Raw genomic sequence first — 26,159 nt, 5'->3', positions numbered from 1 at the left:
AAGGTGTGGGACAAGAAGGCACCTTGCTCGTTCCTTCAGCTGCTCACTGTTCGCTCTGGCCACTGTTGTTCATTGTGCCACCGGTCATTCCATCACTCTGTTGCCAGTGACCCTCTGGCCATTGCAGTCTAGGCTCTGTCTTACATAAAAACAGGTACCCACAGGAACACCATCCCCACAGCAGGACTAAGCACTCAGACCTGATTATCAGTGATTTCAGCTGTAGTAGTCACTTAACAAAACAAAAGACTAGATATGGAGCCTAATCAGCTGTCTTTAAACAGTGGAGAGGGGCAGGTCAAATAGTACTTGTGACTCAGACCATCAAGCAAAACACCTGTCACCACCCTCTCTTTTGATGCCCTCAATCAGTACAGGTTAAGTACAGTTCTACTGCCCTTTACTCATACAATAAGAACAATAACATTGTTTACAAATCATAATTTGAAATTATTAGGTTGGCCAACATCACCAAAATGAATGCACTGACATTGTCATAAAAAACAACAGCTGTATAAGGAAGGTAGTCGATGTTCATCCTTTTCAAATCTATTATACTTTTTCAGATACACATCTCTTATCATACACTGTCTATGCTTATAAAGTGTGTATTAATGTTTCAATTCAATTCAAATTTCCAAACAATCACTAAATGGGCATGTAATTAGTTCTCAAAACTAGAGGGGGGAGGAATTCAGAGGGGGTATACACCCCCATGGGGGGGTGTAGGGAAATTCCTGATTCGGGGAGGTGGTCCACGGACAGCCAGAGAGCTGTGGCTGAGCCCTACTGAGTTGGGTAGTTCAACCATGGAATGAGCTGGGATTTCATCTCTGCTTCAGCCATTGGCTTGGTCTTGCTGGCATGGGATCGCGCTCTCTCTCTCATGTTCTGGGCCAGCTGGAGCCTGCTGGAATGTTGTCTGCCTTGCTGGAGAAGGGCTGCTATTCTTGTTTGTGAATCAGGAGGGAGGAGACTATTGGGGGAGTCACTGATGCCTGTTGACCATAGCACGGCCCTTTTAAAAACCTGAGACCTATGGAATGGCACAGAATTGAGCTGCTCTAAATACTCTACTCTACACAGATGACAGGAAGGGTGATGGCCCTTAATTTATGATCTAGATGGTGCTTGGTCCTGTCAAGAGGGCAGGGGACTGGACTCGATGCCTCTTGAGGCCCCTTCCAATTCTAGGGTTCTATGCTGGGAATCATTGCACTGTGGATTAGTAAAGAATCAGGTTTAGAGACCAGCTTTTCTAGAAGGGCTTGGGGTGACCTTACTCTTTTGTGCCAGAAAACCAGAGTCACTGTGAGTGTTGCAATATTTACAGCTCGCTCTCAGCCGCTTGGGCTCCCTAGGCAGTAAAACGTAGTTTCCCATTAAATGATGTGTCTGACATTTACCAACATTTTATGTGACAATTTAGAAGAAACTGGTTGCATTAAACAGCCTTATTAATATTGCAGTAACATGATTAGGGGAACATCCTGGTCATTTAGACCAAAGGGACTTTAATTTAGGAGTTCAGTAGAGAAGCTATGAAGTGTCTATTGACCAAAATACGGTTACCACAATTCATATTATATTTACTGTCCTAGGGTGTTTGTGTCTCATAAAGAGATAAAGGCATGTTTCTTTGGCTTTTAGTATCCAAACACTTGTTAGTGTGTATAACACAGTACACCTGCACACATGATCTTAAAACTTGAGAATGGACATGTATAAATTCATTCCTGTCAGCGCAATTGTTCAGCTTGGATTGGTCACATTTTGAAAATATCCCTGGTTCAATTTAGCTCCCACATCTATTGTCTCAGTTGCAGTTTCTGCTACCAGTTTGTTTCATTATTCATAGCATTTCATGCATGCACTGTGGCAGACTCAGTAATGGAAGCAACTGATAAAAAGCAAATGGAGAGGGACCTATCCCTTTGCAAAAGTGACAGAGTGCTAGGAAAGTTACACCAAAGTGGTAGTGTCAAATCTGGAATAGAAAAAAGGTTTTATTTGGAAAATTCCCTGTAGTAGAAGTTTTGGGAAATGCTGAAGAGCTCATTCACAAATTATTGTGCTGAATTCCACTTGATTTTTATGTACTTCAGTTATCTCAGAGGGGTGTTGTGAAGCTAAATTAATTAATGTTTGCTAAGCATGCTGAGCTCTTCGGATGGAAGGTGCCTTGAAAGTGCAGAGTGTCAGGAATAAATGCAGACGGGACCTTTGCAATGTGTGTGTGTGTAATGCGCGAGGGTATTATAATAAAAGTTTAAGTTTAAAGGGGAAGATTGAATTTCGATAGTGTACTCCCTGAATATAACACACCGTTATGGGTTGGGACTCACCGCTGCAGCGCCTCCTGCTGGTCACTCAGGGAATTGGCTCTTCAGTCTTGGAGCACCTTTTGCTGGTCGGTGTCTCACCCTCGGTTACCTCCCGACCCATGGTGCCCTTCCCTCGCAATACTGCCCCACAGCAGTTCCCCTGCACTCTGGGGTCCTCCTCTTCCAGGGAACCCCAGTCCCCTAGGCCCACCTTGCTGCAGTGACCCACGGCCATTAGTCATCTAGCCCCTTTCCTCAGGGGCAAACTGCAGCCTGACATGACCAGGGGGTGGGCCTGCTGCCGTCTCCTGCCCTGGCTGCCTCCCTGCAGCCTGAGTCTCCTCGGACCTTGAGAGCAAGGCCTCAGCCTGGGAGTTTACCTGTCCAGAGCTCCCCAGCCCTGCCTGCATTTCCCAGCACTTCTCTGCCTCAGGTACCCTCTCAAGGCTACCTACAGCCAGGTCCTTCCTGCTCCACCGCTGGAGCAAGACAGAGTCGTCTTCTCTACTCCAGGTGCCCCTATTTATACAGTTCCTGCTGGGGCCTAATTGGCTGCTACCTGCCTCAGCAGCTGGCTCCACAGTCCTGCCTTGCGCAGGGACCCTGAGGTGTAAAAGCCGATTAGTGCATATCTGCTAATATTTTCCCCAGCAGGTTATTCAATTTTTTAGTATTTTTATCCCGTAGAGCAAGTGCAGGTGACTGGCAGAAAAAATGATTCAATACAGTCCAGAGATCCTTGAACTGAGGCTGCGTTGCATGAAACACAGTAGGCAGTGTTGTCCGAGGGCATTAGAGACAAGGTGCGTGGCTAATACCTTTTAGTGGGCCAGCATCTGTTGGCGGGTGAGAAATGTGTTAACTGTTGGTGCTAAACAATCTGCTGCTCCTCCTATATTTACCTGGGACATGGAGCGCCTTTCCCAGACCTAGCGCAGAACCCGGGGTAAGCGTCTCTCTCTCCAACAGAAGTCGGTCCAGTAAAACAGATTCGCCCCCCGCCTTGTGTCTCTGAAAGGCAGTGATGTCCTCGTGGATTGTGTTCCATTTCCCTTTTTAAAGCTGATCTAAGAAAGGGAACACCAGTGACTTTCTCTCCAGTTTGGACAAAAGTAGCCCATGTGCCAAAATAGCAAGGGATCTTTCAGAGAGAGCGTGGGAGACAGACTTCTCAAATCTCATCCATGTCCATGACTGAGTGTTTTCTGCTTCATAGTTACTCTTCCTGTCCTCCTTTTCCCAGGCCACAAACAAGGAACCCAAGGAGACTTACAGGCAGCTTTTAAATGCCACAGAGTCATAAAAGATCGGAAATCCAAAGCTATAACATGAACGTCATCCTTAAAGTATGTGTTCTATTTCAATCTTCAGCAAATGGTGTCCTATGCAGTTGATATGCAAACTCCTCCAAATGGGATTGGAATTAATGTGCATGAAGAAAAGCACTTCCTTCATTCAAGGTCTTCCCTTTTTCTCTTTGTAGTCTATGAAAAAATATTTTGGGCACTTCTCCTGTCCTTGGGACTGATGTATTGCAGTGTGAAAGGGCCATTCCTCCCCCATCAGAACCGAGCTCACCCCAATCTCTTGCATCAAGGAGTTGCAGAACCGAAGGCCTTCTGCTGAGACCACCCCATACCATGGCTCACAAAACATTCAGCATAGGCTCTGATAACCACAGCATCCACTTTGAACCCGAGGCAACTGTCTCAGTGCGACAGGATGGCAAAGCTCTGCTCTGGTCAAAGATCCGTAGGGGTAGATCTGATTGCAGGACTGGGGTATTTTTTAATCTAGGGACTCCAATGTCTTTATGTAAAGCATTGTGCACATCTGCCGTGTTACTGAGTAACAATAAATAGATGGGCCATATATGAAGTTTTTGCATTGTTATTGTTCTTGCACTTTGTAATACCATTTCTATATCACAAACAAAACAAATGATTTTGCTGGTTGTGTAAATCTCCATTAGAGCGCATCGGATTGTTCTCTTTACTGGTTTTTAGCTCATCACTGCATTTCGCACCTGAACAAGCATCACGTGGGATGGTTAATCCTCTTTGCAAAAAGATGGCGGATTAATTTGTGTTTATATTTGTACTAGATTATGATGAAATTACTGGAATACGACCAGTCAGGAGTGGTTGTAAAGATGAATTGTCATTTCATGGACATAGAATGTGGAACTCGTGTTGCACAGTCATGGTTTGCTCTGACACAGTCACTGGAACATTCCCTCATTCATGTAAGGGAGGGGGAAAGGTCTGACTGGGGCCCACCAAAGAATCTGGGAGCTATGACTGCACATCCCTTTTAGTTCGTTGTGCTTGAATACAAAATGTTCCAAAAAAGTTAGCAGTCTCTTTGCTCTCTAACTGAGCAGTTGATGGAACAGAAGGACTCGCCAGCCACAGTGGGCCGTCCATCTTGGTCTCCTTTCTTTTTCTTATATATTCATCTCTCCTTTCTGCTTGGGTAAAATCCATGCTCCATTGAACTCAATTGGAAAATTCCCGTTAACCTCAATGGAGCCAGGATTTCATCCCTTGTTTTCCCTTATTTCGTCTATTATAGCATTTTGGTGACAGGATTGGGCACACTGGAGAGGAGGCAGTGATGTCAGCAATCCAAGAGTTAGAAAAGAGTATGAAGCGGCGGCAGGCAACCTGCGGCCTATCTGGTTCTGAGGGTGGCCCGGGAGACACTTTGTTTCCTGTTGCCCATGTGCAGGGTTGCCACATTCTGCTGGTTTTCTTCTGGGCAGCTTTTTTCCTTCTGGTGTTACTGAAGTGACATGCACTTAAAGCAAGCGTGTGAGAAGTGAGGTGGGGGCTGATTGCACGCCACGGGACTGAGAGCCGTGCTCTCCCTCTGCAGCCAATCAAAGTGTTGCTCTGTTTCCATCAGCACTCTGCAAATTCTAGGGACACCAGCACAGGGAGCAAAACTGCCCAATCCTAGGAGACCGTCTTGGTTACGCCAAACCTGCAGCCCACTGAGATAGAGGGTCTCCCGTGCAGCCCGCAGGTTGCCCATGGCTGGTTGCAGGGCTCTCGGTCCTGGACGGTCTCTGTCAAGCGTTCGCTCTCTGCCTCCAAGTGAGGGCTGTCGGCCTGTGCATCCAGAGTGTAAAGAAAATCTGAAATGAGAGAGTTCAGTGTGAACAGGGCATGTCCCAGCCTGCTATCAGACAGTCTGTGCACTGGCACTGGGGGAGGTAATGAGGCAGGTCGGTCGAGAGGTTTTCTGATCAAACAAAGCAAAAAGCATTAAAGGGTTTGAATACTTTCACCCCCAAATAGTATCAGTTGAAATGTTCCAGCTTTTGACAGACCAGTTCAAAATTAAGAGTTCCAATCTAATCAACTGAAAACATTTGTTTTTGTTTCAAATTGAATTGCATTAAATCAAAATGAAAAATATCCAGTTTTCTCCTTTCTCTCTCATTTTTCATTTGGAAGGAGAAAAAAGTACAGAAAGGGAGAATTTGTTCTCTTTGATTTGAATAAAAATTAAAATAATTTGTTTCAAAACAATTAAAACACGCCTTTAAATTACAAATAGTTTTGACGCAAGTTTTAAACACCATAGAAAAAGTTCATAGGAACTGATTTTTTTTTCGTTTTAAATTTTCTGGAACTAAAAGTTTTTCAGCCAGTTTGAGTAATGAGTGAGGCTGTGAGAACCGGCAGACCCCACTTATACCAACATTTTTCTTAGTAACCTGCTAAGAGGAAGTGGTGCAAACACACCGCTCGCATGTTCCATCCAGAGATTATTTATAAAAAGACCGATTTTGTGGGCTGAGAACACCTGTGTGCTTGATTTAAGCCCAGTAGAAGAACAAACTACCACATTGTGAACACCTGAAAAATGTTTTATTCAGATGAAAAATTAACAGCCCTGTATTATTGGCATTGCTCTGGGCAGCACAGCTGTAGTAATTATAGATAATTTTTGTTTCACACAACACATGCTTTCGGTATTTGCATATCATCAGGGTCAGTTTCCAGTGCCTCTCCACTTGAAGGGATACAATTAAATTACTTTATTCACTGCTGTCCTTTTGTATCTTGGGTTGATAAATGTATTCAGTGTGCATGGTGGTAGTCCGGGGGAAAAAAAGCAAACGGCTTTCTGCTGGCCTGTGATTTGATTAATGACCCTCTCTGGGGGTGGGGTTCATCTCCAATCTTTCCTTTTTATTAAGTGTTCATTAGAGGGAATGACATCTGATATTAAATATTATACTATTAATAATTCAATAGCAATAAACAATAATACATAATTAATTCCCAACAAATGTAGGCAGCCAATGTCTTTAAATATGTTATAAAATAGATCTGGACTCTTGTATTTTGTTGTTACAATAATTCCTGTTTTCTGCCCTCCAGACCAGTGGCTTACGACTATCTGCCCAGGGTCTGTGAAAGGTGGCTACTGCTTTAGAGCAGTGGTTTTCCACCTGTGGTCCGTGGATCTGCAGACTGTCTAAGATTTCCAGAGGAGTCTTTGTCTGATGAAATTTTGTAGGGATCCTCAAGAGAAAAAAGACGAAAATCACTGCTGTAAACAGACACATTTGCGAAAATGCAAGAGTGTGCGTGAGGGCAGGCACTTGGAGATGAACTTGTGTTCTGTATGTACACAACAGAATTGCAGATATTTGTTTAAACGTGGAGGACGCCTCTGGCAGCTCCCAGACTAACAGATACAGGCTATCCCGGCTACCCCACTAATGGCTATTGGTTTAGAATTATTTTCCATTCCCCATTCTGAAACTGTACCAACCTTTCCCTCCCCCACAGAGTCTCAGCCCTTGGGGGGCTCTGCTTTGGAGGTCAGATTTCAGCCTGCCGCCCATTTCTCGGTGGGAGAAAGTGTGAGGGGAAGGTTGGCTTGGCTGCTGCCGACGCAATATATTCCAGGGCACCTGCAGAGGCGTGGGGGGCCTGTATGGATAAATACATGTGGAAACAGAAACAGCTGTCGCATTCACCCCACATGGCAGCGGCCCCTCTGAACAGTATCAGCCAGGACCCATGCAGAGTGCCGGGTCTCCGCTCAGCATCAGTGCTGCCCAGCCAGTGGCCGGGCATCCCAAGACCTGCACACACCCCATGCGCCCTGCCCCAGCACCGCTGTCCTCACGTCTGCTGGACTTTGAGCAACAGTGGTGGTTCCTCCTGCTGGCCTCTGGGGAGCACTGCTCTGCCCTCCCATCTCTGCTCCACTTGTGGTGCCCAGGCACCATGGGCCCCTCCGGAGAGAAGGCGGCTGCCGTGGTAAGAAAACGACGGGGACAGAGACTGTCCCCATCTCCCAGGGACCCCACCGGCCTAAGGCTTCCCCTGCCTGCCCACCTGCCCCCACTTCTCCCCCTTAGGCTCTGAGACTCTACAGGACCCTGCCCTAAGAACCCACCACAGCAGCTCATGTGGAGGAAACTCAGGCATGAGGCATGCCAGGACATGTGCAGTTGCTGTCAGATGCCTTTGTACTTCGTGTGTGTCCCTTTCAGACCCACCTGAGGTGACTAGAGGATGTGAATAAAATTCCCAGTTAAAAAAATAATTGGACTCCTAGATTTCACAATTTGACAGACCGTATGTCACAGCCGCTTATCTCGTCAGCTAATTAAATGCTCAACTATTGTTTGGGGAATACTATTGGGTAATGGAACGGTCATCTAAGTGCATCGAAACTTTGTGGTTACACGACTATTAGATAATCCCTGGGGGAGGGGCCTGCAGCCAGTCACTCTGCACTGCTGCCTCTGTATCAGAGGCAGCAGTGGGAGGTGGCATGAGGAGCTGGTCCGCGAGGGGAGCCAGTTTAAAAACCAGCTCCCCTTATGGGCTGGCCACCTGTCACCCCGTGCTGCTGCTTCTGATACAGAGGCAACAGCACGGAGTGGCAGCAGCCCCTGTCCGGGGAGGGGCCCAGCTTCGCACAGACAGAGGCATCTCTACTATGGTTTGGTCTGTGGATCAGAATCATCAAGGAGATAACAAGGAGATATTTTATCAGACACGAGTGAATACATTTCATCTCTGTATATTACAATGCAGACATAATACCAAGCTTTAATAACTATGATGCTTTCTATTGATGGAAAACATGCACAAAGATACAGGTTGAACCTCTCTAGTCCTGCACTCTCTGGTCCGGCAACACTCGTAGTCCGGCACGATGTTAGTGAGCTGGATGTCCACTTAGCATGGGTTTGACCAAGTTTCCTGCGGTCCCATTAAGTTTGTTTACAGCCACCAGTCCTGCCTCTCAGGGTTCTGTGCTGTTAGCTAGCTCTAATTTACCCCTCAGTGTCCTCTAGCAACCCAAAAGGAAAAACTATGTAGCACTTTAAAGACTAACAAGATGGTTTAATAGGAGGTGAGCTTTCGTGAGCCAGACCCACTTCCTCAGATCATATTCTGGAAGAGAATTGGCGTGACCATATATACCAAAGGATCATATACCATCACCTATTAAACCATCTTGTTAGTCTTTAAAGTGCTACATAGCTTTTCCTTTTGTTTTAGCAAGATCAGATTAACACGGCTACCTCTCTATTACCCTAACAACCCAGCAAGCAGTGGTAAAGCTGCTAGACAAAATAGACCTCCCGTGGTTTGGCAAATTCCCCGGTTAGGTTCAACCTGTAGTAATGGGTAGCTAAAAGCAAAAAGTAACCTCTGCCAATACTGGTTTTCTGTAAATATAGTAATTGAATAATTAGTATCAGAACCATGTAGTGCTGTTTTAAAATACCAAAATTCAGTTATATGTGAAACGTGACAAATATGTTCCTAATATTCTTTTAATTGGCACGAGCCTATGTCAGCAGTAAAACTGGAAGAAGAGATAGCGCTTTACAATATTTGTAGATTATTTTGGTTTGTGTTCTTTCCATTATGCAGTAATATTAAAATACTATTTTATTTCCAATTTAGATTTATTTTAATGAAATAGAGATGGCTGTGGAGTTGCAAACTAGAAGCTAATCAAATAAAGTAAATTAGTATTTCTGTTCTAGTACTACTTCTTATTGTTGTGGTTCCAGGTGAAGAATAAAAAAAAAAAGCAATTGCTTTTCATATCTGACAAAATGCAGCACTGGTTTAATTTATTTCCCTTGCAAACTTCCTATAAACATAAACTAGAATAGTCCAGCAAGATACTGTGATCCCAGGAAAATCAAAGTTCAGATATTCAGCCTTCTCCTTCATAAAACTGTGACTATCCTTTAACAGTTGAAGTGGTGTTCCCAAATGTAAGTATACAGGCAAAGCCTTTAGTTGAGATTGGGTTTTGCAATGTACCAATTGTGCATTCTGAGGATTTGTATCAGATCTTGATCTCTTCAGCCTTGCTATAACCATCAATTTATTACTCCTGGCTGTGTCTGTGTGAGAGAGAGATAAGCACAGGAGACATACCTTCTCTGTATTTGTCTTACAACAAGCTAGAAATATAGGAACAATTTATATCAGGTTAAAATTGTCCCTCATTTTTATGAAGATATCCAAGAAACAGCTGTTTTCTGTGGGCATTAAACTGCCTTGAAGCTATCAATGTCAGACTTCCTCAAGGTTTGTAAGAGGCATTTTTAAATAGAGAAAACTGGAACAAAAGGTTAGACTTGTTAGATTTTTAATCAGAGCATATTAACTATGTGTTATCTGGTGACATCTTATTCTGTCCCGTGCTGTGTAATAGAAGGAAAGTTGTGTGCATGTGTGTGTGTGTGTGTGTGTGTGTGTGTGTGTGTGTGTGTGTTTAAAGTATTTTATTTCAGCCTTGCAAACTCACCATGAAATTGTGCTGGGGCAGGTACACAATCTGTTCATGCACTCATGCTCTAATGGTAATGAGAAAATGAATGATATTCTACTTACCCATCAAAAATTACTCAGCCCAGTCAAGTGGGTGTGTAGAACTTTTCATGATTGATTTCTATATTTAGTGTTTTGTGTAGTGCCTGGTGACAAAAGTAGCAGTAACAAAATCAGATTAAGTCAAAATGACTCAGAGTCTCACCCTTCATCAATTCAGCACATTCAAACAAAGCCAAAAAAGAAACCCACACCAGTTAGAAAAACTTCCTACCTGTCAGTGTGGTTAAGCCCTGGAATAAATTGCCTAGGGGGGTTGTGGAATCTCCATCCCTGGAGATATTGAAGAGCAGGTTAGACAGACACCTGTCAGGGCTGGTCTAGAAGGTGCTTGGTCCTTCCATGCGGGGAGGGGACTGGACTTGATGCCTCTCGAGGTCCCTTCTGGTTCTAGTGTTCTATGATTCTATGGCCATATTGATAGTGCTAATCTGAGAAAGCACGTATACTGAAACATGTGGGCTGATGGAAAAAAGTAATAAAATTGCTGTGTGTAATAGAATTGCTCACACTTTCACTCAAAGATTGCACGCGCATTGAACAGAAGGGGTGGAAGGGACTGGACCCCTGACAGCCTTGTATTAGACATGGTCAGGGAAGAAGAGAAATTACTCTGTGTCATTCTGTGAAATCTCTGAGTGAGGGAGATGCAGGTGTAAGAATCCATAGCTTTGGCCCACTCGACCAGTGGCCGATGCAGTCTTGAGAATGAAGGCAGGTTTATTCTGGATAATTATAATCGGTAGCGAGAGGAAATAAATGGTGTATTGCGGACAGCAAGATGTTCCTAGAGCCATTCAGCTGGGACACTGGAAGGGTGTAAGTTTCCTGGGCATATTCCACGCTGGCTGGCATGCGTGGCAGTGGAGATAGGGAGCAGCTATCCTGCCCCATGGTGAGATTAGCAGGAAGCAGAGTCAGACGTTTGACATTATTCTCTTCAACTGAGATCTCATTACAAGATGCCAGAGACGCTCTGCTAGAAGGCTGATGGGGAAAAAATATTGCTGGTATGAAACCGGCCCTGTGGCACATCTGAGAGAGCACTGTGAAAGGGCGTTAAAACTGCCGCCTGGCAGTGATAATCGGAGTGGGGAAGCTGCCATTTGGCTCCTTTCTATGTCTTCTGCTGTTTCACTGGTCTTGGAAAGCACACAGGCATCGTTCCTGAAGAGCAGAGTGAGTAGTTTGGAGTGTCTGAATGAAATCACGTGTGTCCATGCCTGTAAATGCGGCGCACAAAACCATTCCAAGGTTCCCCCCTTTCTTCCTACCCAGATCACCAGAATTCTCATCCAGGCCCTTGTTATCGCCAATCTCGATAACTAAACCCTTCGCTCTGGCTTCCTTAACCTCGCCCTCCAGGCAATGCAAGAGGCAGCTCCGTGGATCGCCTTGCTCCTTTCCACTCCTCGGACCATATCCCCACCATTGCATCCAGCTGCATCACGTTCTGCTTCCTTGTTTTCACCTTCATGGCCGTCCGCAAATTGGCCATCGTGTTAGTTATCCCTCCTTGTTCTTCGTGTTACCCTCCCTGCACCTCCTTCCATCCTGCCCTCTCCTTAGAGAACACGCTCCCTGCATTGATCCACCAGGCTCTGTGGCAGCCTGCCACACTCTGGTGGAAGGCAGGGATACAAGGCGCTGGATCAACGGCTTTCTCTTCTCAGCGTAAACTCCTAGAGACTGATGCCATGAAATGAAGGCAGGTGGACACCTGGGGCTAGTTACTTAGCTTGCTCCCTCAGGCAAGTCTTTCAACACCTGAAGCCAATTAATGCCAGTGGGGCTGCTTTAAAAGGTTTTCCCCAGATAAGGAGAGAGGGAAACAAGGAGTGACGGACCGGAGGGAGGGAGCGTGGTGCAAGAAGCTGTGCGTGTATGGGCGTAAGCTGAGGGCTGGCTAGCAGGTGCCAGAGGGAGGCACTTGGAGGGGTTGTTCGGGGAAGTGGCCCGGGGAAAGTTGCCAGGCTGGAAGTGAAAACAGCTCTGCTTCTGCTGCTGCCTTAGGGCGCCTGGGCCAGGACCTGGAGTGGTGGGTGGGCCTGGGACCCCCCCTACGCCGACACAGAGACAGCCCCAAGAGGGAGAGCAGGACTACAGAGGGGTTTTCACTCTGAAACCAAGCACTAGCCTGTGCTGAGTGCGACTCAATAAGCTGGGAATCCTGCCTCTTGGAAAGAGAAGGAGGTCGTGTGAAGGGCCACAGAGCCTCTGAGGCTGATATGATCCGTCAGCAGCGCAAAACCCACAGGGCATGGCCAGAGCTTTGTCACACCTCCTTGAAACCTCTCCATTTGACCCGTCTGTGCTGGGATGCTAAATGGTGGGGGAGGGGGGTGTAGGTGAGACTAGTCGGTACTGAGAAATCACAACTGTATATCTGAGACTACACCCCTCACTCCTCCTGCTCTTTGTGTTCCTGGTTTCCTTACGGCTGAAACTCTTGGACAAAATCTTCACGAGTATTTGTAGTAGGGCTGATTGTAACCTTGGGTGCTACCTAAGTGAAAATATTCCCAAAGAATAATGCAAGTATTCCATAGCATTGCTATGGAAACATTTCGTGACCATGTGCTAGTCAGACTAAAAGTGGTTGGGACTGTCATTTGTGTTTTGCCATCCACCTGACTGAGGCTGTAGGTGCTACCATGGGGTGGGTTAAATGTCGTGAGAAACTCTCCAAAGCAGAGGAAACAAAGAAAATGATCAGAGACATTGGAGAGGCTCATGTCAGTGCTCCAGCCCAAGTCTGAGTAGCAGTTAGAAAAGTGTGGATTCACCTAGTATTAATTCCATTCAGCATAGACACTGAAGCTTAGGGTTGGGGTTACTACCGCTAGCCCTCAATTACTGGTACCAGCAGCTTTGCACTTAGAGAATTGTGCACATGGCTGTACACAATTCTCCACAACCCAGGTGCCAACAGTAGCTTGGACCTACAAAAGACACAAAGGAAGTCCTGTTCCCCCCTCCCTTATTTTTAAACGAGATGGTGATAGAATTTGGGTTAACATGTATCCCAGAAGAAATGCCACTATGGTGCATATTATTGCTTGTTAAAAGGGAGAGGTGACTGGCTGCTAGGCTGTTTGGTTCTTCTACCTTCTATCAACAGAATTCAGTCAGGTTGCTCAGATACGGCAGGTTTCTCTTCATGGTGAAAGAGAGTTGAAGTAGTTTCCTGTCCATGCTGGTGGTGTTCCATGTGGTGGGTATGATTTGGTATATCTTCAGGGAAAGAGAGGCGGCAGATTAGGTAGTATGTCGGAATGGACATTGGTTTACATGCATGAAGGCAGGACCAAGTGCAGAAGCAGAGAACAGGCACGCTTTGTGGCAGTCTCTTCGCATTGTTCATGGGCTGCTCTTGGATGTACAGTAACAAGGGGATTAGCTTAGTCTGCATCGTTTCAGCTGTTACATGGCTCAGAAGAAACGTGTCAGTTGTGTATGATGTACAGTGATGAACTGAACTGAGTATTTTGCACAGTGTTGGTGTGAGTTACTATTGGCACCATTTACAACAGGCGTTGTTTTGTTCCTGCATTTTTCCTGTGTAACAAAATGTTGTTACATGTAACCACTTTCAAGGAGTTGCACCTTGCATTTTTACAGAAAATGGAGTATGAAAATCTGAGTAAAATTATATCCTTCTGCTTATGATGTTGGAATGACTGATGTTTGAGGCATGCAAGTATGTGTGGGGTAGAGATGTTTTTCCAGCTGGTGTAAGTATTGCTTTTTTCTCCCACCTCTGGTGTGGCTTTTAAACCACAAGCCAATATTGTATGAAACAGATCACATAATTTGGCTTGTTTAAAGAGCTTTTTTGGCTGGGAGCTATATTGAAACTCTCTGCTGACGCTGAAAATGTTTAGTAGCATTTGCTAGTGTCAAATATTTTTTTGGTCCTTCTGAAAATAAAGATGCCCAGAAATAATTTTTTTTTTTTTCAAAATAAAATTTTAAAAAATTAAAAAAATTGAATCCTGTAGAAATTGGTGTGAAATATATTGTGTAGTTTTTTTTCCTGATAGGTTTCTGTATGCTAATTTGTTTTGTTTATGCAAGTCCAGGAGTTTTTACTTTATCAAATGTCGCCAGCAAAAGCTTTTCTGTGAAATTTGTTTATTGCTGCTGCTGCTAATGTTGTTGTATTTCTTTCTGTTCCTGGTGTTCCAAAGCCAAATTACTGTGACTAATGTACCACTGTAAATTTTTGCAGCCATCTATATTACTGATGTCTGCATGTGATGCATGGTGTCTTTTTAGTGGATTTTTTTGTGTTACAGAAAAATGGCATTTCTGTTATACCCGTTTAGCATATGATGAAACATTTCAATGAACTATTGCAGTGCACCAAAGAGATATTAACTACTGCGTATTGGATGGATCGCTCTGCTTATCTATTGATATCTCAGGACTTCAATAGATGATTCCTAAGTGGAAAATGTGGTCAGGAAGCTTTGAAGTTAAGATGATGAACAAAAAAGAAAGAGCTATTTTAGCCGAAGCATTGATCTAAAGTGCGTGCAGTGAATACCATGTATTCTGGGAGAAATGAACGCCTTTCCTATTTATTTTTTGCTCACATATTCATTCAACTGCTGTTAAACCTACTTATTACCTAATCCTGGTTGATGGATTAAAAGAGGTGGTAGAAGTTTAAAAATAAATGAGAGTGTGTGTACCATAAAATAACCAGCATCCTTTCTCTTTCACTTTCTTTTTCTTCTATTTTTAGAGCATAGCTCAGCCTAAGGGAAATGTGTCATGGTCAGACAGTGACACTATTAATGGGATCTTTTCCCAGAACTATTATTGCCACATTTAATTCACTACGTACAAAATCCCAAGTAAATTTTTGCAGGCCATAAACATAGGTAATCCGGCAAGCAGCAATCAAAGGTGAAAAATTGTTAAGCCAAACATAGAGTATTGCTTCTCTGTAGAGGCTTTTAATGGTCTTAATATTGTTTACCATAAATTTTTCTAGTGTGTTTCTTTATGTAATTCATCCGTTTCTTGTTTTCAGACCACAGAATGGTTCTATGATCCTGTACAACAGGAAGAAGGTGAAATATAGGAAAGATGGATATTGCTGGAAAAAAAGGAAAGATGGGAAAACCACCAGAGAAGATCACATGAAATTGAAGGTCCAGGGAGTGGAGGTAGGATAACAAAGAGGTTGCTTTTCAGCAGAAGGAGCACTGGAAGACCAGTGCCTCCATTCGTTGCTCTTGTCAATGTAAAGTTACCAATACTATCTTTATATGTCCTGAATTCTTGGTTTCCCTTATACAAATCAGTATTCTGGTTTTCAGTAAAATCTAAATGCAGCTTCACTTCATCAGAATTCTGCCCATTCTATCGTTAAGGAGTCAGAAGGTTTCAGGAGAGTGTTGCTGAAGACACTGAAGGACTGGAAAATGCTTCCCCCCCCCCCCCCCCAAGGATGCCCATTTTTTTGCAGCAGTTAATCACAAAGGGCCACTCCCATCTCAGGCATTGCTAAGCATTTGCAAGCCATGTCTCCTTTAGAAATGGCACCTTCACGTGTATGTGATGCATTTACCTCTTGGTGACCATCATTCAGAATTTCTGGTTTGGTACTGTAATGTGCCCTGATTTTACACAAAGCACCTGATCGCCCCCCTTGGGAAGGGGAGTGGAATTTCTGTTGGTTTCCACAGGAGCAGGATTGGACCTTAATTCAAAGTGTAGTTTGAAAGTGCCTCCTATTGCTCTGCTGTTCCAAGTCCTAATGGTGATACAGCTTGGAAATCCGTTAGAATACGCATGTTGGCACAACACAGGGACTCCTGAGAGCAGTTGCTGCTTCTTAAATCTTGCATCAGGAAAAGCTCGTCAACCACATTAATATTTTTAAATGGGGAAGTGGAGAAAAGACACATTTATTTAAATTCTATTTTATTTTCTAGTTTTCCTGCATGGGAAGAGTGCCCCGACTGCCCAAATACTCGCACCTCTGCCACCAATTATTTGCTTTGAATCGTTAAGGCCACCAAAACACAGAAGACAGGTTCACTCCATACTTGAGAACAAAATGAGGAAAGGGCTTAACAGGTGTCAAGGAAAACTCCAATCTAGCAAAGAAACCGAACTAGAGAATTGTGCATGTATGCGCATGGCCCTAGACACGTGTGTGCATGTCCTTTTCCTAGAAAGATCATTCCTGATGGAGGCCTCATGGGTTTCATTACAATATTTAAATAACTTTTTAAATGAGATTGATTGTTTGTTTTCAGTGTATGCCATGTGCCTAGTCTAATAGACCCTCGGTGGCTATAACTCGGATTGGCAGTGGTGTTTACTTGGTATGACTAGCATACATAACAATGCTAAATCTGAATGAACTCCCAAATCCAGTGTATTGCAGTCATCTCATCGAAAGGTGACAGAGACCCAGAGAACTGTGGCAAGGAATGGCCACACTCTTTGTGCCAAGTGCACCTTGAAAGAACTTCTGACCACTATAACTATCTGGTTCTCTAGAAGCAAAAAAGTTGAGGAACAAATGGGCAGAACTTCACCGGGAACATTTCCTTTAATTGTTACAGCAGTGAGCTCTGACACGTCAATATTTACTTAACCTCAAGCATGTGAGTAAGTCAGTTAATGTCATTCGTGTGGGCAGAGCTAAGCACATGCTTAAATAGTTGTCTGAATTGGGACCCTAACTAGGACCACCTCTGTGTTCTCCAGACTGAGCATCAGACGACATGATGCCATCCAAACCCATTTGGACCAGAATCTGGGAAAGTTTAAAAAAATGGCACCAGCTGTGTGTGATGACACAAAGAAATACAGCTGAGTATCAGCTGCATGGTGGCAATGCCACCCACCAGCTCTTGCTTTGAGCCCTGGGAGCTACTTTAAGAATAACTTGGGACAGGAAAATAGGAGCCCAGATACTTTTTCTGTCTCTGGTTTGGTGTTGCAGAGTTTACTGTTTATTCCGTTTACAAGACCACTTGAGTTCAGTGGATTAGGCACTTTGTCATTATTACATTTTGCATATTATCGAGCTTATTATGTTTAAATTAGCATCCAATGGGTTTTGTTATATTACACCAGAGATGCAACTTTCCGCTATAATTTTAATGTCTAACACCAATATTTTTATTATGATGAGCAGAGAAAAGTTAGCATCCTAGAACTTCTGTAAACTCTTTGCTCAGGTTTTTCACAGCTTGATTTAATTGACTGCAGCGAACATTAAAATGCAGAGGACCAGGAAGCCCTCCTACAGAACGGTGACCATTTTGATGAGGACACTTGTGACTGTAGATAGCAATGTGGCTTCAGCCATTTTTGAAAACAAACTCAACATGATGCCATGATTATTTATGTTATGTGAGAAGTGCCTACTTCAGCTGATGCGTAATTATAGAGTTTTAAGGCCAGAAGGGACTCTTAGGTCATCTACTTTGATCTGAGTCCCTGCAGCTCAGTGTGTGTGTGTGTGTGTGTCCGTACCCATCCCTCTGCCGCTGCCCCTCCCCCCATTGCACCCCACCCCTCAGGGATTGCTGGGGGGCCTGGCGTGAGGCCAAAGCAGGTTTGGGACCCTGCACTCAGGCTAGGGTTGCCAGGTGTCCAGTATTGAACTGGACAGTCCGATAATTTCTGATTTTTTCCCGGCCAGGAGGTGAAAATCCCGGGTGCTTACCGGGTTCTGCAAGGGAGCTGTCCGGCCCAGAGCAGGAAGACAAGATGGCAAGCAGCCCCCGGCCGCCTTTTAGGGCCAAAAAGCCTCAAAAGCATTTCTTAAAGGGGCCACGCTGCTTTTTAAAATTTTTAAAATTTTTAATTTTTTTTGCTTAACAACTCTCTGGGTCCTTTTTTCTTCCTCAACAACTTTGGCCTCCCCTTTTTTTTCCTCAACAGAATTTTTTCCCCAGTGGTTTTGTTGTTGGTTTGGTTTTTTTTGGAGTGTGGGGGGGAGTCTGGTTTTTTTGGTTAAACCACCTGGCAGCCCTACTCACGGCAGCGGTGGGAGCCTCGGGGAAGTGGAGCTGCAGGGAGTGAGGAGGACCTGATCCCTGCTGCTGCCTCATGCCAAGCCCCCCCAGTAAGTCCCAAGGCTGCATCCCTTATGAGCGGAGCTTTGGGAAAAGGGGGGCAATAAGGGGGCAGAGGATTGGGTGGGAAGGGGTGGGGCTTAAGGGGCAGGTGGACATATCTCCCCCCTCCGCCCCAGGCCTCAGAGGACTTCTAGGCCGGATTGTGAAACCACACGGGCCGTGAGTTTGAGACCCCTGCTTTAACTAAAGAATAGGCTCCAGACAGGCATCCAGCCTTCATGTGAAAGGATAAGAAATGGAGAATCCGCCAGTTCCCTTGGAGCTTTGTTCCAAAGGTTAATGAGCCTCACTCTTAAAAAGTAGAGCTGAGTTTTAATTTGAGCGTGTCATGCCTCAGCTTCTGACCATGGTTCTCGCTCTGCCTTTCTCTGCTAGACTGAGGACTCCTTAGTAGCAATAGTTTCTATCTAGCTGTGGTTAAGTCAGCTCTCAATCGTCTTTCTGATATGCTAACCAGGGGGAGCCCTTTGACCATCACGTGGGAGAAGGGATGAGCCAGAGGTCACTGGGATGGGTCTGGAGGGCCTATAAGTTTGGATAGAAGAGCAGGGGAAAGATGTTTCATATACAGTAAACCAGGCACCAGGCAAACAGAGCTTTGATTCCCAAAATGGTGAAAGATTCGTAGAAATGGGCATGGTGTTAGGGCTCAGAACTGGTGGAACGCCCTTACTGTCCAATGAGATCCAGAACATGTTTTGGAATTCCACGAGTGACTAGGAACCGGATCGGCCGTCTGTGTGCGGGAAGGAAGTTTAGGTCAGCTGTTCGGCGTGCGGGCATACCGCCAGAGGAGCATGCGTCAGAAGTGAACGCCATGTATGTGGGCTAACACTGAAGATCAAGCTGGGGAAAAGCAGCCCCCCCCCCCTTTTTTTTAATTCAGGGTAAAAGACCAATAGACAAGATGTGACCATAATAATTTCAGATTGAAGCAGAGAACAGATTTCAGGCACTGCTATCCTGTCATCCACCACAAGAACTCAGTGTTGCACGGGGGGTGGGGGGGGGGGTGGGAGGGAGGCTCAGGGCAGGGGATTAGAGTGTGTGGATTCGGGGCTGGGAGTGTGGCCACCGAGCTGCCCAGCCGCCAGATCCCTAGGGCAGCAGGAGCATGGTGCCCAGCCGGTAGCTCCCCTGGGATGGTGTGGACTGTGTTGCCCAGCCAGCAGCTCACCAGCATGGGAACCTTACCCATGGACGGTGACCAGCAACATTCAGAGCCCCGCCGTCAGTTGGCCACTCTCTTACTGGTGTGCTCCCCCCAGTGGTCACTGTGCAACATCACTGTGCCTGCTAGCAGACCCCTCCCTTTGCGTTTTATGAGAAGCAGTCGGATTCCAGGTACATTCCAGTATCCGGGCACAACCAATACCTGACCTTGCTTTAAGTTAAGAAGAGAGGAAGCTGCCTACCAAATTTGGTGGTTCAAGCTCTTACCGTGTAGGAGAAGTTCTTGAATGGACGGGCAGACAGGTAGATACACAAACTCTCTCAAATGTATAGTAGATTATAACCTACTATAATAACCGTATAATCAAGCCGTAAGGAAAGAAGAAATCTATAAGAAAATATCGCTATAGTCAAGCAAGTAGCATAGCCCTGTAGACTACAGAAGACATGTGGCGCTATGTGAGTGAAAGGAAACGAGCCAAAGCAAATTCTTCAAAAACATGTCCAGAGAAAGGAAGCAGCAAAAAATCTATACAAGAGAAACAGAGCAATAGAAAGGAACGTGTGAAGAAACAAACAGAAGCACGTGGCTAGGAATGCCAAAGAAGCTCAAGAGGCTGCTGCTAGTAAAACTCTCTATCAGTTCAACAATGTCCTGATCCACAGGTTTGTGCCAGGTCTGTGAAGGATAAATAACGAAAGAATTTAGCAACAGAAAAAGAGAGTAATAGGTTGAGCACTTTCAAGAAGTGCGGAGAACTATCAAAACGGCTTTGACAAAGAAATGGAATGCCTGCAGTTAGAGAACACAACTAAAGTTTGACAGATTGTTTGTTTTCAATTGATCTTTTTTTTTTTTTTTAATCCAAAAAGACACTTCTTGGTGCTTCCAAAATATTTTTCCAGTTTGGGTGTTATGTTTTGTTTTGACCAGTTCAGAACATTTCATTTTGACTTGGCTTTGAAACACTACATTTAGAAAATCTTGAAATGTTTCATTTAGACTTTTGATTTTGAAATACTTTATTTTGAGTTCAGATTTCACCAGCTTTAAAGAATAAAACACAAAAAGTATGGAAAAACATTTGAGACCAGTAGGAAATTAAACATAAAAACTGTTTCAACTTGACAACATTTAGATCAACTCAGAATGAATAAAACTGAAACCTTTCATTCTGAAAAGTTGTGTTGATTGGAAATGATTTTTTAGTTGATTAAAATTTTTGAAATAACCTGGTTTATGTCTGAATCAAACTATTTGTTGTCTGGGTTTTTGGGTAGAAGTAGTAAATGGGAGGATATTTAAGTATGGCCCCTGAATCAGAAAACTCATCATTCACTCAGTTTTAATGATAATTCACAAACATAGAAGTGACAAGTTAAATCTTGGGAAACCTGCAGGTGAAGATGAAACCACGAGCGAAGTGCTGAAAGCTTGCAATGATTACACCATCAATAAAATCATTGAACTCTTCCACAAATATGGGCGTAGGAAAAGCCTCCAGTCCAAAAGAAAATAGCATTCTGGTCAGAACACTGAAGAAAGGTGACCAAAAGCCATTGCAGCCGCCAATGAGGTGGTTATCCTCCTTTCAGTGATAGGCTAAGCAGAATGAAGGACGTAGCTGAGTCCAAGTTAAAGAAAGAACATGATACGTTTCAATTGAGAAGGCCGTATATTGACCACATATTCACCCTGCAAATAGTAAAGGACGCTAACTGGCAAAAACGACTGTCGGCTTTGCAGATGTTAAGAAAGCACTTGAATGCCTCCATCGGGAGTGACCGAGGGACATTTTGAAGTGGCCCACACCCAGACATAGTTCAGACTTTGTACTGAGGTGCAGAATTCACAGTGGAAGTAAATGCAGTCCGGAGAGTACAGTTCCCCACAGACATTGGTGTCACGCAGAGACGCATTCTGGCACCTCTAGTGGTGGGCACGGCTAGCCACTTCATTGCGAAGAAGTGTAGATGAATAGAGCACAGGCACCCTCGGCCCCGCCCAGAGCAGTGCCCTTCCCCACTCGGCCCCGCCCAGAGCAGTGCCCTTCCTCACCGGGCCCTCGGCCCCGCCCAGAGCAGTGTGCCACAGTAGCAATGGCGGTGGCCAGGAGCCCTGGGCCCTTTTGTATCACCATGCCCTGGGACAGTTGCCCCTTTTGTCCCCCTATCGGTGGCCTGCCCAGGATAGGCGGGGATGGCGCAGGATAGGCGGGGATGGCGTAGTCTTTTTCATGCCGTGAGTGACTTCTGATACCATGAGGGAGATTCAGAATCAAATTAATCTGTCCAGTTCGTGAAGTTGCACATCCCTTCAGTAATGAAGAGCAGCTTCGCCCATAAGGGATGAAAATCCTTCATAGAATCATAGAACTGGAAGAGACTTCAGAAGGTCATCAAGTCCAGCCCCCTGCTCTAGGCAGGACCAATCCCAACTAAATCAACCCGGCCAGGGCTTTGTCAAGCCGAGACTTAAACACCTCTAGGGATGGAGACTCCACTACTTCCCTAGGTAACCCATTCCAGTGCTTCACTACTCTCCTAGTGAAATAGTTTTTCCTAATATCCAACCTGGACCTCTCCCACCACAACTTGAGACCATTGCTCCTTGTTCTGCCATCTGTTACTACTGAGAACAGCCTCTCTCCGTCCTCCGTGGAACCTCCCTTCAGGAAGTTGAAGGCTGCTATCAAATCCCCCCTCACTCTTCGCTTCTGCAGACTAAACAGACCCAAGTCCCTCAGCCTCTCCTCATAAGTCATATGCTCCAGCCCCCTAATCATTTTGGTTGCCCTCTGCTGGACCCTCTCCAATGCATCCACATCCTTTTTGTAGTGGGGGGCCCAGATCTGGACACAATACTCCAGATGTGGCCTCACCAAAGCCGAATAAAGGGGAATAATCACATCTCTGGATCTGCTGGCAATGCTCCTCCTAATGCACCCTAATCTGCCATTAGCCTTCCTGGCTACAAGGGCGCCCTGTTGACTCATATCCAGCTTCTCATCCACTGTAACCCCCAGGTCCTTTTCTGCAGAACTACTACTTCTCCCGGAAGCCAGCCCAGTCCGAGTGGGATGTTCTTTAGGTCCCTGCTTCGTACCCAAACAGAAGACTCTCTAGACCTGCAGCCATTTAATCATGACTCCCTTTGGGAATCCGGAATGCTAAAAACGTCACCTCAAATACCAGGGCTCACATGATTAAGCAGATTTCATCGGAGGCTTCCCGCTGATGCTTGATGCTTTTTCTAAGTTGAACGTACCAATAGTCTATTGTAATGCTTTATGGAGTTATATATTGAACTCTATTAATCACGTCAAATAAGTCTGCTTCTGCATCAAACAGTCCTAGGTGTAGGAATTCATTTGCTAGCTGCTTGGGCATATTTTATCTGTAAATCAGAGATGTAGCTTATGGGAGGTGTGTTGCTGCAGCACGTTTCCTCTTCATGCTCAAGTCAGGAATCCAGACAGCCTTGTCTATCATGAGTAGAGATTATTTTTGAGGATGGGTTGGTTTCTTCTCAGATCTGTGGTTGACAACCCTGCAGGATTGACCTGGAGTCTCCTGGAATTGACATCCGCGTCCTGGTGGATGCAAGCAACCCTGGAGATTTTAATGGGTTAGTTTAAGAAAAGGGCGTTATCTCATGTTGGGGGAAAAAATCTGGAATAGCTTCAGTCAGAATTGGCAACGCTGCTCAGATCATTAGCAAGACCATCTTCATTTCCTGGGTGATTTCCAGGCAACCTGGCTGGCTGTCCCCTTCCCCCTGGATAGGAAGAGCTTTTCTCCCTGGCTCCAGGTCCTGTGATTGTCGATCTGTTCTCCATGCACCTACCTTGCCTGTGTACACACCTGGGTCCTTCGCGCTCTGCCTGCAATCTGCTCCCCAGCTGTGGCTCCATGACCCCTGGGGAAACAGCGCCAGGAGCCTGCATTGCAAAGCCGCCCACACCCACGGTGGGAAAGCTGGAGAGCAGGAGGCAGCGCGGGGAGATGGAACGAGGGGGCTTGGCACTAGACTGCAATGGAGTGGTGGCTCCGCCGCAGAGATGCTGAATTCCATGGGATCTTGAAAAACTGCCCAATTCTGTGCCCTGGCGCCACGGGGCCTGGACCGAGCTGAGTGGGGAAGCTGTGTGAGCTGGTGTCTGATGCAGCTACCCAGTGGCAGGCGTAACTACCTGGGAGAGACACCAGCCTGGAGACTTGTCTTGGGGCAGCATTCGCTGGGGCGCCGCGCCTGCCAGTGTGAGCCCGAGCGCTGTGCTGGGACTGAGCGCCCGGCCAATAGCCCTCAAGGTCCATGCTCTGCCGACTTCCCGGCCTCTGGGACGTGACGGTCTGAGTGCTGGCAGCTTTCCCTGGGCAGGCCGCCCTATGGCCTTGGCGATGGGGGGAAGCCCCATTCCCAGGCATTTCCCCCGAGGCTGCGGGCCTGCCCCCTGGGAGGTGGGGGCCATTTGTATGGGATACGCTAGGGTTAGGGTTTGCCGTGCCCCTTGCTGGGCTCTTGTGGCACTGCAGGGATGCCCACTGCTTGCTGCTGCTGCTGCTGCTTCCACCAGGGCCCTCAGGTTGCCGAGGGGCTGAACTCCTGGCTGCTCTGTCTGGGGAAGCGCCTGTGTGGGACTCCATGATGGGGCGCACTATGATCTGGGTCCCTCCTGCACCCACTGGGCTGCGTGTGCTGTGCCGGACAGGCTGGACCTCCATGCTCCGGCACCCTCGGGACCTAGCCTGGTCTTGAACCAGGGAATTAGCCAGGAGGTCTCCTGCTACTGGTCTCCCAGCCTGCTGCCCCTCCTGCCACCAGCTTCGCTTCCAGCCCCCTGCCTCCAGCTGGCAGCGCTGCCTGCTCTGGCTGGGTTTGCCGGACCCTGCCCTCTCCTGCTGCGAGGTTCCCAGCTGTACCGCAGTCTGCCCCCCCTCCCCTGCTGTCCCCTACTGCCAGCCTCTGCTGCCATGGGGCTCCCAGCTGTGTCGCCAAACCTCCCTGCCCTTGGGCGCTCTGGTCCAGGAACATTCGCGGTCTTGCTGGACCGGAGAGTCCTGGTTGAGGGAGGTTCAGCCTGTACGACTTACCTGACTACATGTGGCAGAATCAGGTTTTACGATCTTCTCCTGTGGCCTGAATTCTGGCCAGTAAAGCACATGACGTGGATTTTCGTGCTTCAGTTCTAATAACCCTTAGCTGTTGTAAAGTGTTTGTCAGGATCCTCTTTCTCAAGATCCAAACCTTGCCAGAGTTTCTGACATATTTGCTCCTCTTTTGCTTATCATTTTTGTTGCCCTCCATTGAATCACTCCAATTTAATTACTACCATTTTTTCTACTCAGATGCCTAAATGTAGACCTTGTACTATTGCAGAGGTGAGCTAATCAGTTCTTTAATAAGATACAGAACAACGTCTTTAATCACAGGAGATACCGATCTTGATACAAGCCTATTAGCCTTCTCCACTGCTCCTGTGTGCTGGGCTGCACATTTACACGTTGGCTCTATGCAGTTTGCAGCATTATTGCATAGGGCAGTATGGTTGTATTGTCCTGGGCTACTCAAGGGAGAGGAGGGATTTTCTATTAAGCGTGTAGGATGAAGTAGCAATGTTGCTGTGATTTTGCCATCTGATGGGCTCAGTTTCGTGAGTCTTTGAGGCTCCCAACACCGATGTGATTTTAACCAAGTTCTTCATGTTTTCCTGATGTAGTAGCCTCCTCCCCACCCGCCAAAAAAAGTGTTACACTTAGTAGGGAAGATAGGACAATTGCTGCCTATTTGAATCCAGTCCTCCTGCCTCCCCTTCTTCATGGTAGAGGCCTGACTCTATGCTCATCCTGTACTTGGAAAATCACCTTCATTCCAAAGGACTGTGGAATCATCTGCAAGCCCTCCGCTCGCAAGTGATGGGTTCAGTATTCGCCCGTGGCTATGGGAAGTTCCCATCCCTGAAACCCCCCCAGTCACTCCCTAACTTACCTCTCCCAGGATATCTTGTTACTTCCCACTAGGTTGCTTGGCTCGCAAGCTTAAATCTCAGTGACAGACATCAATTTGAATTCTGAACCATGTAGACAAAATTCATCATCCTTTTCATGGTGAATTAACTACTGTCTAAAGTTCTCGATTAATTGCTAGTTTAACTCGACACCTTTTGTTGTTTTGGACATGGAGCTGTGGTCCTGTGTGTCTGTCTCATTCTATTTGGACGTGATGTTCTTTACTTGGACAGTTATATAACAGACTTAAAAAGGCTCATTCTAAAGTTGGGATGGTATTATAGTTACCACATTAGGAATTAACAGGGCATGAAATAACTGTCTGCCTTGTGGCACTGCCAGATCAGTTCAACTCTGCTTGCAGCCAGAAGATAAATAGATATCGTACTTGTAGCTGATAGAAAAATACTGACAAAGAAGGCAGCCAAGAACACTGGTATTGTCCAAGTCAAGTTTCAAAAATGGCAGTTAATAGGCAAAAAGGCAAAACAAAATTGTCAATGAAATTACTGGCCAGGCAAATTCTTAAAGAAGGTCTTACATGCAGTATCTTTTTATTATGAATTACTTTAGCATGCTTTATGCCGTGTTCAGTTTTGCTTTTGGTTAAAAAGTTATTTTGAAATCAGTTTAACTCAATTGCT

General features: G+C 45.7%; 1 protein-coding gene across 6 annotated transcripts in view; it reads left to right on the top strand.

Moving 5' to 3' along the window:
* The window catches only part of CAMTA1 (calmodulin binding transcription activator 1), a 982,645-nt gene that overhangs the window by 346,418 nt on the left and 610,068 nt on the right, over positions 1 to 26,159 (top strand). For all 6 annotated transcript variants that reach the window (XM_089773035.1, XM_089773028.1, XM_089773030.1 and 3 more), the window contains exon 4: positions 15,261 to 15,396. In XM_089773035.1, coding sequence (XP_089629161.1) covers positions 15,261 to 15,396 — 136 coding nt within the window. The remainder of the gene's footprint in view (positions 1 to 15,260; positions 15,397 to 26,159) is intronic.

This window comes from Pelodiscus sinensis, chromosome 24 (genome assembly GCF_052426305.1).
Source record: "Pelodiscus sinensis isolate ZL-2025 chromosome 24, ASM5242630v1, whole genome shotgun sequence".
Classification (NCBI taxonomy): domain Eukaryota; kingdom Metazoa; phylum Chordata; order Testudines; family Trionychidae; genus Pelodiscus; species Pelodiscus sinensis.
The sequence above is the reverse complement of the archived record's forward strand: the minus strand, read 5'-3'. Positions and strand labels throughout refer to the sequence as shown.